The sequence below is a fragment of the Lepidochelys kempii genome, chromosome 2, assembly GCF_965140265.1.
Source record: "Lepidochelys kempii isolate rLepKem1 chromosome 2, rLepKem1.hap2, whole genome shotgun sequence".
NCBI lineage: Eukaryota > Metazoa > Chordata > Testudines > Cheloniidae > Lepidochelys > Lepidochelys kempii.
The window spans coordinates 148,969,006-148,981,747 of NC_133257.1; the positions used below are offsets into that span (position 1 = coordinate 148,969,006).

At 38.8% G+C, this 12,742-nt stretch overlaps 1 protein-coding gene across 2 annotated transcripts in view; it reads right to left on the minus strand.

Moving 5' to 3' along the window:
• The window catches only part of LPCAT1 (lysophosphatidylcholine acyltransferase 1), a 178,638-nt gene that overhangs the window by 114,706 nt on the left and 51,190 nt on the right, over nucleotides 1-12,742 (minus strand). For both annotated transcript variants that reach the window (XM_073332457.1, XM_073332458.1), the window contains exons 7-9: nucleotides 9,907-9,941; nucleotides 8,578-8,632; nucleotides 256-338 (exon numbers count right to left, since the gene is read on the minus strand). In XM_073332457.1, coding sequence (XP_073188558.1) covers nucleotides 256-338; nucleotides 8,578-8,632; nucleotides 9,907-9,941 — 173 coding nt within the window. The remainder of the gene's footprint in view (nucleotides 1-255; nucleotides 339-8,577; nucleotides 8,633-9,906; nucleotides 9,942-12,742) is intronic.

Genomic DNA, 12,742 nt, shown 5'->3' on the forward strand with positions numbered 1-12,742 from the left:
AAGGCAGTTTAGTGTTGCTATAGTACTTGCTTTCTGCCAATCACTGCAGTTTCTTACTTTTCTCAAATAGCAAAATACATCAGAAAGAAAAGTTAAAAATATGTAAGAAGTTTTAAATATATCATTTTGAAATATAACCTACATTTATCTGCAGGCAGGCAAATACTGATAACCTTCAATACTTCTTTTTGATACCAAAGTGAAATCAAGCGTCTATTTCTAGTCTATAATCCAATATATTATCAGCATACTTACTCTGCCATTACACTTCTGACATTATTTGCATACAAAGATGGATTTTTCTTTTCCTCTTCTGAAGGTATATAAACAGGTAGGAACTGTACATAGAAAACTAAATTATATCAAAATATTTAACATTTAAAAACATTTGTATTATAACATTACAATGAAAAATAAAATAGAACTGCTACTTATATTTATAGGACTGCAACAATATCAAGTTGAAAGCAATCAAGCAATCAAAAATAACATTTAGAAAATTAAATCTTCACACCCTGAGTTTAGAAAAGCCACACCAAATGCTACAGATGACCATACAGGTATAGCTCTGCTTATTTCTACCTTACAGACACAGATTAAGTGATGTTTGATTTCCTCCTCTGAGTTGGGAGCAGGAAGATATTAACTGTCTTCCCAAACTCAATGATTCTCCATCTTCATTCTGCACACCATTTCATAAGAGAACATTTGTTTTATGGACCCTTCCCATACCTCAAATCTTTCAATCCTCCATTATCTGGTTCCTGGTTCGTTTGTTCCTGGCTATGTGGATAACCAGGAAGAGCAGTGACCACACCAATACTGGTAGTGATCCATACACTGTTTTGAGAACTTAGATGGTTCTAATTCATTAGGCATACTTACTGATTTCATTATCTATTTTAGGATTATAAGATGCTGCTTATCCCAACGTTCAAACACCTTTCACATAAAACAGATTAGGAATAGTGAAGATCTTAGTGGACATCATGGAGTCTCTGGCTTTTCTCCCTTTTTGGGTACTGTGACCGAAAACACCACATATTCACATTCTACTCACGACAATAATCTTTGTACAAAATATACCTTGTGAAAACTAACTCGCTGGCCAATAATATCATGGTGAAATATATGTAGCAACATATGTAAAGTTATGAAATCTCCCCGCTTGATGTTCTTAGCACATGTTCAAACCCATGCAGCAACCCTGCCCAGGCAGAAGGTTTCTGAACGAAGAAATGTGTGTGCCTCTATTTATATATAAGTAGTAAAAAGGGTCTGTGAGACAGCAGGCAGAGGAAATGGCAGGAGATAAAGAAAAATTGCATTTCACCAAACACAAGTGAGAAGAAAGAGCATGGGAGCCTCCTTCACCACCAGACTCCATGTCACCTTCTTTACTGTTGAATAAACTTTGCTTTAAGGGGTAACCCTCAGAAGAATCCACTTCAAAGATTAACTGGACTATACGAGGTTTGAGAGTAGCAGCCGTGTTAGTCTGTAGTAAATGGCAGAAAACCTCAAACTCACTCTCTTTCACCAAAGACAACAAAGGAACCAGCCCTTTGATTTTGGGGGGAGATCCTGACCTGAGAATTTGGTCAGCCATGTTGCTGGAAACATATGGTAAGGATTTTACCTTTAACCATATTTAGATTAAGTTTTAGCTAAGAAAAAACATTTCATCTTTATTTTTCTTGTACTCCATTTCTGACTTTAATACCTGATACTTGAATTCACTTCAAATCCTATCTTCTTTTATAATAAATTAAGATTTTTTAATCCAAACCAATCCAATTCTGTGTTTAAACTGAACTGTTTGGGAATTCCAGTTAAAGTGGCAAACTGTTGAATATTGACCCTTTACAAGGGCAACTGACCTTTAATATCTGAAGTATCCAGGAGTGGCCTGGATAGTGAAGAACTCTCATTGTTGGACAAATTTGGCACTAGGAGTGTGTTGGGGGTCAACCGGCAAGTAGTAACCAAGGCTGGTGGAAGCCAGAGTGTGACCGGTGGTGTTGCTGACAGGCTGCTAGGGGTCAGAGCTGCTGGACCAGGGCTGCAGCTATACACAGTCAGTGTGTGACCTGCATGCTAACAGGCTTTCTGTGAGTGGCCCAGGTTGGGAGCTACATCATCAAAGCATTGTGAGGCACCCAAGGTTGCAGGGCAGGTGGTGACAATCCCTCACTTATCTGGATTGCGAAAGGTGTCTAATAGTGAAAATTTAACAGTATGACAAAAGAATATTAAAGTGACTTATGAGAAAATTACTTGCTTTCAGAGGAACACAATTTATGATCGAAGTACCCTTTTAATGCTTGTGCTCTGAAGGTATATCACCGGATTTCATTCTTGAGCTACCAGTGCAGTCAACCATACATTTTCCTCACACAAAGTTTTTTTGGGATCTCTGTGGTACTGGTAGCTGTAACCTACAGTTTTCTTACTATTCATTAGTACCTCTTCTCCTGCTAAAATCTTCTAAATCAATTCCTTTATCAGTGGAAAGCAATGGCTCCTAAATTTCAGTCAATTCAGACATTAAAATTATACCAAAAAATCCAGATGTATGAATAACATTTCAACTTTTAAAGAGAGTGGGAGGCCAGTGATTTGCTGGGTCAAAGTCTCAAATCCAATGAGGCTTCTGACATAATGTGTTACTAAAGCTGGTGTAAACCAGCAAAGGGACACAATGAGAAATTTATGGAAAGCAGAGTTAAGGATAATAAGGAGGTTTTATTTATTTATTGTAAAGTATATCAAAACCAAAAAGGAATCTTAACAACGGTGCTGGTCCATTCCTAGACAGACATGGTAGAATTGTCAATCATAATGCAGAAAAGTCAGAAGGGTTCAATAAATATTTCTGTTCTGTATTAGTGACAGAAGCAACTGTATATAGCATATGAAGAAATACTTTTCATTCTAATAGTAATTAAGTCTGACATTAAACAGCAGCCACTAATAAGTTAGACACTTAAATCAGCAGATCCAGCTAACTTGCACCCAAGATCCACCCTTGCACTTTGGATCATTAATGTTGATGTTCAGTAACTATTGGAACACTGGGAAAATTCCAGGGGACTGAAAGAAAGCTAATAATGTGCCAATATTTAAAATGGATACACAGGAAGATCTGGATAAATATAGGCCTGTCAGCCTGCTATTAATCCTAGCCAGCAGTTCTCAAACTGTGGTTTGGGACCCAAAGTGGGGACCCCCATTTTAATGGGGTCACCAGAGCTGGCATTAGACTTCCTGGGGCCTGGAGCCAAAGCTCAAGCCCCACCACCCAGGGCCAAAGCTGAAGCCCGAGCCCCACCACCTGAGGTTGAAGTTCTTGGGCTTCAGCTTTGGGCCCTCTGCCCAAATGGCAGTGAGTGCCAATGGCAGGAGGAGAGAGACTATCCTGGGAAGCAACAACTCTGAAAAGACTCGGGGGTCATAGTAGATAATCAGCTGAACATGAACTCACAGTGCAATGCTTTGGCCAAAAGGGCTAATGCTAACTTTCGGTTTACAAAAGGGAATACTGAGTAATGGTCAAAAGGTTATTTTATATCTAATTCTGTCAACAGTTCAAGAAAGATTTTGAAAAATGGAAAGAGTTCAGAGAAGAGCTGAAGAATGATTAAAAGATTGAAAAACATGCCTTTGAGTGATAAGCTAAATAGATTGAGTCCCTTGAGTCTATCAAAGAGAAGGTTAACGGGTGAGTTGATCACAATCTATATGTTCCTTCTTGAGGAACAAATATTTGATAACAGAAGACTCTTCAATATAGCAGACAAAGGTATAAAAAGAACCAATGGATGGAAGCTGAAGCCAGGAAAATTCAGACGATAAATAAGGCTCATTTTTGGGTTTTTTTTTTGTTTGTTTGGTTTTTTTTTTTAACAGGGAAGGCAATTAATCAGTGGAACAGCTTTGTAAGCTCCAGGTCTCCACTGCTGGCAATTTTAAAATGAAGATTAGATAGTTTTGCAAAAGAAATACTGTAGTTATACTACAGCTATTGGACTTGAAGCAGAAATTAATACAACCAAGTCCTATGGCCTGAGTTATAGAAAACGGCAGATCAGACAATCACAATATGAATAAACAGGCCAATATGAGGATGATCCTTTGATAGCCCAGAGATGATCTAGGAGTTTTTAATCTACAACCCCCTTATCCCTTCTGCCAGTGTAGCAAGGGAAGAGAGTAGTCAGACTGCTACCTCCGTCCTACACTGTTTTCTTCCCCACATGGCCATTGCAGCTCAGCATGGTGAAAGTAGCCCAAGAGCGCTCAAATACATTGCAAGGTGTTCAGAACACACAAAAATTAACTGAACACATCCTTTGCACTACCATCCCCCCCCCGGCATGTGTTCTGTGTGGTTTAGCTGTAAGAATCTGGCCTAGTATCTTTAGCTAACAAGAATTACAACATCTTTACTTCCTCTAAAAGATATAAAAAAGGCTGCAAGATAGCTTGCCCAAACTAGGCATCAGATATGGAGGCCAAGGGAAAATGCTGCATAAAAGCATATGGATCTCCTAAAAACTGAAGTGAATAGACATGAGTATCTATGGGCATCACAACTTTCACCATTGTATTGCCTGCATCAAAGGCCATCCAACATCTTGGGCCAGGCCAGGCCCAGCTTATACTTGCTAAAGCAACTTTTTTGAACACTAAATTTTTGCTGAAGACATTCCACATGACTAAATTATTTAGTTAAATAGGTCTGGTAGTCTGCAACAGAGTACCGTGACTCTTTATGAGCAAGACCTTTCACTATGAGTGTCTCAGTAACCAATATTAGAGTTTGTGGGTGCTATGTACAGTAACTCCTCACTTAACGTTGTAGTTATGTTCTTGAAAAATGCTACTTTAAGTGAAACGATGTTAAGTGAATCCAATTTCCCCATAAGAATTAATGTAAATGGAGGAGTTAGGAAAATTTCAGGGAAATTTTTTTTGCCAGACTTGGTTGAGGTGGTAGAGTCAGAGAGTGGGATATTTCCCAGGGAATGCCTTGCTGCTAAATGATGAACTAGCACTTGGTTGAGCCCTCAAGGGTTAACACGTTGTTAATGTAGCCTCACACTCTACAAGGCAGCACAAATTGAGGGTGGAGACACTATAAATGCATGGCAGTGGCTGAATGTGATGATGAACCCACACTATCCCAATGGAGTGCACAACTCCCTCCACTTTCCAAAGTGCCAGGGAGCGCATGTGTGAGAGACAGACACACACCATGTATGTGTGTGCGCGTGCATGCGAGAGAGACGCACATTGCCCCTTTAAGTATGCTGACCCCACTCTTAGTACACTGCCTTTTTAAGTAGATCAGCAAGTTGAGACAGCAGCTGCTGCCAGCAAGTTCCCTCCATTCTGAGCCCTGTCGGAGATGGGGTACAGGAGCGGGGGGAGGGGGACCTGACATCAGCACCCCTCTTCCCCCACACTGTCTGCACAGCAAGCAGGAGGCTCCCAGGAGCGGCTCCAAGGCAGAGGGCAGGAGCAGCACATGGCAGTGGGGGGAGGGACACTTGAACTGCCCGGCAATTAATAGCCTGTTGGGAAACTTAGGGAAGCTGATAGGGGGACTGCCGGTCCACCCTGGTTCCAAGCCCCCACCAGCTGGCTTCAACGGGCTGCTCTTCCTGCAAGCAGTGGACAAAGCAGGCGGCTGCCCAACAACGTTATAAGGGAGAATTGTGCAACTTTAAACAAGCATGTTCTCTAATAGATCAGCAACGTAACAGTGAAACAACGTTAACCGGGACAATGTTAAGTAAGAAGTTACTTTAATAAGTTTGGCCAATTTATCATCTAGCCAAAGCTATCTGAAGCACCAAACTCTCCCATGGGCTTGAGGCAAAATCCCATGCATTTTAAAATGTACTCAGAATGGCCTACCTCTGCTTCTATTAAAGTCCATGGTAAAACTCAGATTAATTTCAATGGGAGGAGTGTTAAACCAAAGCTAAACTCTTGAAAATCCACTCCATTTTTTAAACTGTTGAATACACTGGGAGAGTAGAGTAATTTGAACAGATTATGCGGTCTTAAACCCCATTTAATATCAAGGGGACAATAATTTGTTTTGGAAGCCTATCAAGTCATTTCTACTTTCTGGATAGGTATCAAATGGAAGCTGGCAATCTTAGCCAGCCAAAGAGGAAACTGGAGCAACACTGGATATTCCAGGGGCAAGTTAAAATGTGTCTGAGCTACCAGTAATTTAGAGCATTGTTTCCCAACAATGGGTTCATGGACCAGTGAGGGTTCCTGAGATCTCCATGACACCATTTAGGAAGGCAGCAAGCCAGTCCCTAGTATCAAAAAGGTTGAGAAACACTGATTTAGAGAACCAAGATACCTTTGACAGCTAAGAGTTCTTTGCTGTCTTACACTGGAAGCCCAACATCCTTGAATAGATACCCAGTGCATAATGTCTGTAGAGAACTTTAAAATGTATTTGGAATGGATTCTATTTAAACTTGTTCAAAATGTACAAAAATATAGATTTTACTAAAAAACCTTTAACAGTCTACTTGTGAAATATATTTTTTATAAAAGTTACTTTATCTCAATTAGTAGCAGAATTTTTTTTCATTTTATTTCAAATACCCAGTTGTCAAAGAGATGGTTGTTCGGGTCTCAGCTTTTCTTTTTATTTCTTTCTTTTTAACACTAGCTGATTAAATATTATTATTCCATTTTGAAATCTGGAAAACTTCTCAATCTGTTCACAAAGTTAAGTGCACCAATATAAAATGATTAATCCTTCTTTGGGACAGGGAGTGTGACCTTCTCTCTGTACAGAACCCCATAAAGGCATATTTTTCTCAATTACAATTGTATATATCTAAATGAATTCCACTGACTTAAAAGTCGTTATCCCTGGGTCACCTTATGTAACATATAAAGTTCAAGATAATAAAGTGAGCAGGGGTTGAAAGAAGGTTCCTGCACACCAAGAGTCTGATTCCGCTGGCTTTAATTTCTCCGAGAAACAATTAACTGTGTAAACAGTAATATTGATTTTCCATTCAATTTACCACAAACATAAATTTGGACCAAGGGCAACATAAGATACTATCCAAGAATGACAAAGGGTAACAGAACCAGACCCTTTATAGCCTGTAGATGTTGTAAAGTTAAAGTAACTGAGTTAGTGTTCCTACGCAGATTATGGAGGTGTACAGGAGGGAGCTCCACTCTAATGTGCCTTAAAGAATAAAATGTCATCCCCTGCCACATAACTTTTAAGCTCACCTTTCTATGAGGTGCACAAGAATGGCATAGGACAAAGATTCAGTGCTTTCTAGTTAAATAGTTTCAGATTTATTTGCCAATTTTTGTAAACCAACAGAATTCTGAAGCCCTGGAAGGGAACTACTTTTTACTTTTTCATAAAAAGTCTGGGAAATTAATTTAATTATGCTAAGAACATTAAAGAACACATGGTTAAGCACTGAAAAAAATCAGGAAACACAAAAGTTAACTGCATGCAAATACTCCAATAAGATATTGTACAAGTGTTTCTATGACCTGAGACAAATTTGTTTAGCAACTTTACTGTGTACTACCCTCTTTATGCCATATATTGTTTTTAAAAGTAACTTATACTTAACCAGTGGTACACTGTGTAACAGAGCAATAGTAAGTGTTAACTGCAAACTAACTGCCTTATCTCCTCTGCTAAATTATTAGATTAGATGATCACAATGGTGCCTTCTGGCCTTAATCTAGGAATCTACTGCACCTAAGGACGGTTGTGTTATTCTGAGAGAAACAGCTGGCAAGTTATTAAAATATGTACCTGAGAGAAGAAAACATTAAAATAAAACAATCAAAGATACCCTGGACAATTATAACAATCAAAATAGTATAAGCATTCAAGAATGAAATACAGTACAAAGTGCTATAAAATACATAAGCAATGCTATAGAAAAATGTATATTAAACTATATCTTTTGAGAAAAATAGTATGTGATCATGTAAAAGAAGACTATTGTAGTAAAAATAAACAAGGGAACAAAGTTAAGGTTGTACAGGAAACCTTAACTTTTCATTTCTTGACTCTTGTGTGCTTAACTGTGCAACTTTAATATTTGTGGCATGAAGTAAGAGTTTGTTTGGATGAGAAGAAATTGTATGCAGTTACTTTTATTCCGGAAGAAAATCCTTAGTTGCACATCAATACTAACATCTAAAATAAGGTATAAATAGTTACCAGTATGTTAACATGCCCTTCGAAAGCATTTTTATGCATAACCATCCCTTAGCAGACAGAACTACATGGTGATTAAGAGGTTAATCTTGCAAGTGCAGAGGAAGGCTAGTTCTGCTGAAACTTGGTGAGTCAAGCTTTCAACAGAGCTATTTATGCAAAATGTGAGTTATATTCAGTCTGCGTGCAATGCAGTGTTAACATTTTAAGTCTGATTATACATTTTAATTACACTGTTTTGCTGCAGAAATAATAGTTTATCATGTTTACACAGTCTACAAGAAATGAAGTTTGGTATTGCCTAAAATAGAAAGCAGTACTGCTTTTATACTAACCTCAATTTCCACAAAATTGTGAAACTGACACAAGGTAAGCCACAGAATTTCCAGCCTTAAAAAATAAAAAAAGACAAGTTTTGAATGTAGCAAATAAGCAATACACAGCATGCTGAACTCTTCACCTAACATTATGTTTTTCAGGTAAGATGCATCTTTAGAAAATAAAACTACTTTTGGATTGCACCTTTACGTGTTTTTACTGCTTTCTGTGACCATCTGTCTAAGAATGTTTATTCCAAAGTTGCATATTAAAAGCAAGGCAATAAAGTGGGAAATCTGAAGCTGCAGAAAAAGTGACATTCATTATGTAACAAGTCCACATTTATATACTTTTAACAAAGTAGTAAATTTGCTTTAAAAAGTGTCATGATGAACACCTATGTCGTTTAAATAAAGAAGTCAGAAGTTGCTGAGACTTTTTGTTTTGACTTGTGCAACAAACTATTACCCACCTTTATTTTGAAGTTGGGTGTAAAAGCAGAAGATGTTTTATTAGTCTAGCCTTGGAACATAACAGAACCAGTTCTGTTTCAGACGGCACAGAGAAACTACTAAACCATTATTTGGCTGCCTGGAGAGTAGGGTTCTAAAATATTTTGTCTTCCACTACAGCTACAGAAGTCCCTAAGGCACTGATTCACCAAGGAACTGAAGCAGATGAGGAACAGCCTGGTGAATCTGAGTTACCTCCAATCAGTAGCAAAGTTTTATATGTTTTGTACTGTCAGGAGTCACAGACCGCCTGGATTCAGAATGGATTGTTTGCCTTTATGGAACAGACCCTTTTCTGGTGGGGGACAGACAAATGTAGAGTCTTCTTTGCTTGACATTTGTCAAGTACCATGTTGATTGAACAGAGCTGTCTGGAAGAAACTTTCACAAGTTCTGAGTGTGGCAGCCCACTCAGAGATATTTTCCCAGAAAACATCTTACACCTTAGCCCATACTGGTTTCTGATTCAATTTGAGGTGCTGGTTTAAACCTACAAAGCTTTAAATGATTAGAGTTCTGGCTGCCTGAAAAACCAACTCTTATCTTGATGCTATATTACAGCAGGTAAGATCAATTAAGGCACTCAGCTAATAGCTCAGATATAGGAGGAGGCTGATGGCAGGGCATTTTCCATAGAATTCACTTTTCCTCTTGGTCTACAAGATTCAAAATCTGTCATTAATTTCTTATACAAAACCCTCTATCTCCAGACTTCTTCTGGGTGAGAATAGAGCTAAAATATTTAAAAGCACACTTGTACCATTTCATATAACAATACCAAACTAATTCAGGAAAGCAATTGCGGCACAAAGGAATAAAATAGGATTGACTTACGCTCCTGGACCTTGCCATGTCCATGTGATAGTATCCTACAAACAAAAAAAGACACATTGCAAATTCAATTACTCTTTCACAGAACAATGCATGGTACATGCTTTAAATTTTCATGGAAACCACAATCCACTATTTTAAAAATCTATCTTATATTAAAGTAAGTCCACTAAGACAGGAACTTCAATCTGCCTTTGAAAAGCTACAAAACAAATATTGGTTAAGCCCAGCTTTTACACACAAAATAATCCAATTTATAGCCCACCTACAGACCCAGAAATCCCTCGAAACACAAAACACTGAAAAATATATTTAGAAATAAATACAGTGCAGATTCGTTTCCCTGATTAACAAATTTTTCACATACAAAAAGCAAACACTTAGGCAGCATCCTTAACTTTTGCTTAAGAGAACAAAACAGTAAAGGAACAGAAGTACTGTCTTGAGAGATTACATTGGCTCTCCCTCTGACTCTGTATTGGCCTGAACATAAAATACTTCTTTTTCTCTGAAGAAAGACAGCCATAGAAAATTGAAGATGCAGTACACAAAAAAACCCCGAAAACATTACAAAAAGAAAAGGAGTACTTGTGGCACCTTAGAGACTAACCAATTTATTTGAGCATGAGCTTTCATGAGCTATAGCTCACTTCATCGGATGCATACCATGGAAACTGCAGAAGACATTATATACACACAGAGACCATGAAACAATACCTCCTCCCACCCCATTGTCCTGCTGGTAATAGCTTATCTAAAGTGATCATCAAGTTGGGCCATTTCCAGCACAAATCCAGGTTTTCTCGCCCCCCCCCCCCCCCCAAACTCACTCTCCTGCTGGTAATAGCCCATCCAAAGTGACCACTCTCTTCACAATGTGTATGATAATCAAGGTGGGCCATTTCCTGCACAAATCCAGGTTCTCTCACTCCCTCACCCCCCTCCAAAAACCACACACACAAACTCACTCTCCTGCTGGTAATAGCTTATCCAAAGTGCCCACTCTCCCTACAATGTGCATGATAATCAAGTTGGGCCATTTCCAGCACAAATCCAGGTTTTCTCACCCCCCCACCCCCATACACACACAAACTCACTCTCCTGCTGGTAATAGCTCATGCTCAAATAAATTGGTTAGTCTCTAAGGTGCCACAAGTACTCCTTTTCTTTTTGAGAATACAGACTAACACGGCTGTTACTCTGAAAACATTACGATTACTCTATGGACTCCGCCTTGTAAATTCTTCCTTAATTAGCTTAATCTTGTTGGAGGTCTGCGCTGACTGTGACAAGAGAATTGCCAGTAAAGGCACACAGAAATAAAGCTATTCTCAATTGCACCTCTACCTTGCCAATATGAGCTGGCTACCTTTTTGTTGGCATTATAGTAGAAGTGGGACTTTAAGAGGTATTTGAAACAGGAGAGGGTACTGCATTTGTGGACTAGTTCAGAAAAGTGGAAGCCTGGAAAAAAGCACAGAAATTATTGTGGAAGAAGTGGACAAGCTCGGTATCAAGGCTGGAGTAAAAGGAGTGAAACATAACATAAGAGATGGGGTAGAAAGTAGGAAGGGATAGTTATGCAGGGCCTAGAAGAGGAGATCAAGAAACAAACTTGATCCAGTGAAGAAACGAATAATGGTGAGATGCAATATTTAGATCAAGTGAGGAAGGTTTTCTTAGTGCCCATGTTCTGAATGGACAGGAATTGGAAGAGGGTAACAACATTGGTGTCAAGGAGGCAAGAAAGGAGAAGGGGACAGCAGCCAAAAGGGAAGATTGAGGGCCTATAAAAAATGAGTTTTAATTGTGTGGGGGGGGGGGGGGGGGAGGAGGGGGAAGAGGTGAGAAGCTTAGAAATGCTGGAGGAAGAAAATGCAAGATTTGGCAAAGACCTGAATTTTGCGGTGTAAGGGAGGGGGAGGAGTTTACAATGACTTCCAGATTACTGGCTTGAGCAACTAGGTAGATGGGTATAATAAGATACCAACGGAAAATGGAGGAGTAAAGAGGTTTTGGAAGAAAGATAAGGAGTTTAGTTTTCAAAAAGGAAATATCAGACAGATAGTAGTTTAAGCACTACTCCCTCTTAACTGTGTATTTCTAAATTTGATGCTAGGTACCCAAACTCAATTTAGAATCAATAAGATTAAGAGTCCCAGGATCTTGAAAGTTATGGATAATGTCAAAATCTTGCTTTAATACCTTCATCATTTCTTAAAACAGAAACAGAATAAAAGAAAGTAGCAGGTACAAAAACACAAAAATCAAAGTTTAAATATACTTAAATGAATCTGAAAGGTCAGGAGCCAAGAAAAAGAAACAGTGAATTGACTATAATGGCTGAAGTTAAATCCTGAGTTTAAATTGTTTCTGATCTCGATAAAAACAAAAATATGTTATATTCAAAGAAAAAGGGGCACTTTCCACCACAGCCAATGCTGGAATGTGACTTAAGACTCACCCTACTTCTAGGGTGATGTGGCAACTTCCAACAACCAATTGTAATCTTCCATTGTTAGAAGGGTTGCTACTGGTGATCCTGGTGCGGCTAAAGTACCTTGGGAGTGCAGACCTATTAAGTGTGGGTTTCTTTTGTAGGAGTCCTTCCTTTTCAGGCACCCTCCCTCAAGCTTCTGAGTGTTTGCCTGAATCTTTCAAATCAGAGAGTACACCTATGGCCTACAACAGCAACCACAGTCCTGTAGATACCAGAGAAATTAAGCCTCCTGCCTAGATTGCCACTATTTGACTAGCAAATAGGACAATCAGTTCTCAAAAGTGGGTAATTTCATAGTATCTCTTTTCTGGGCAGTGATATCATTAGGTAATGGATTCA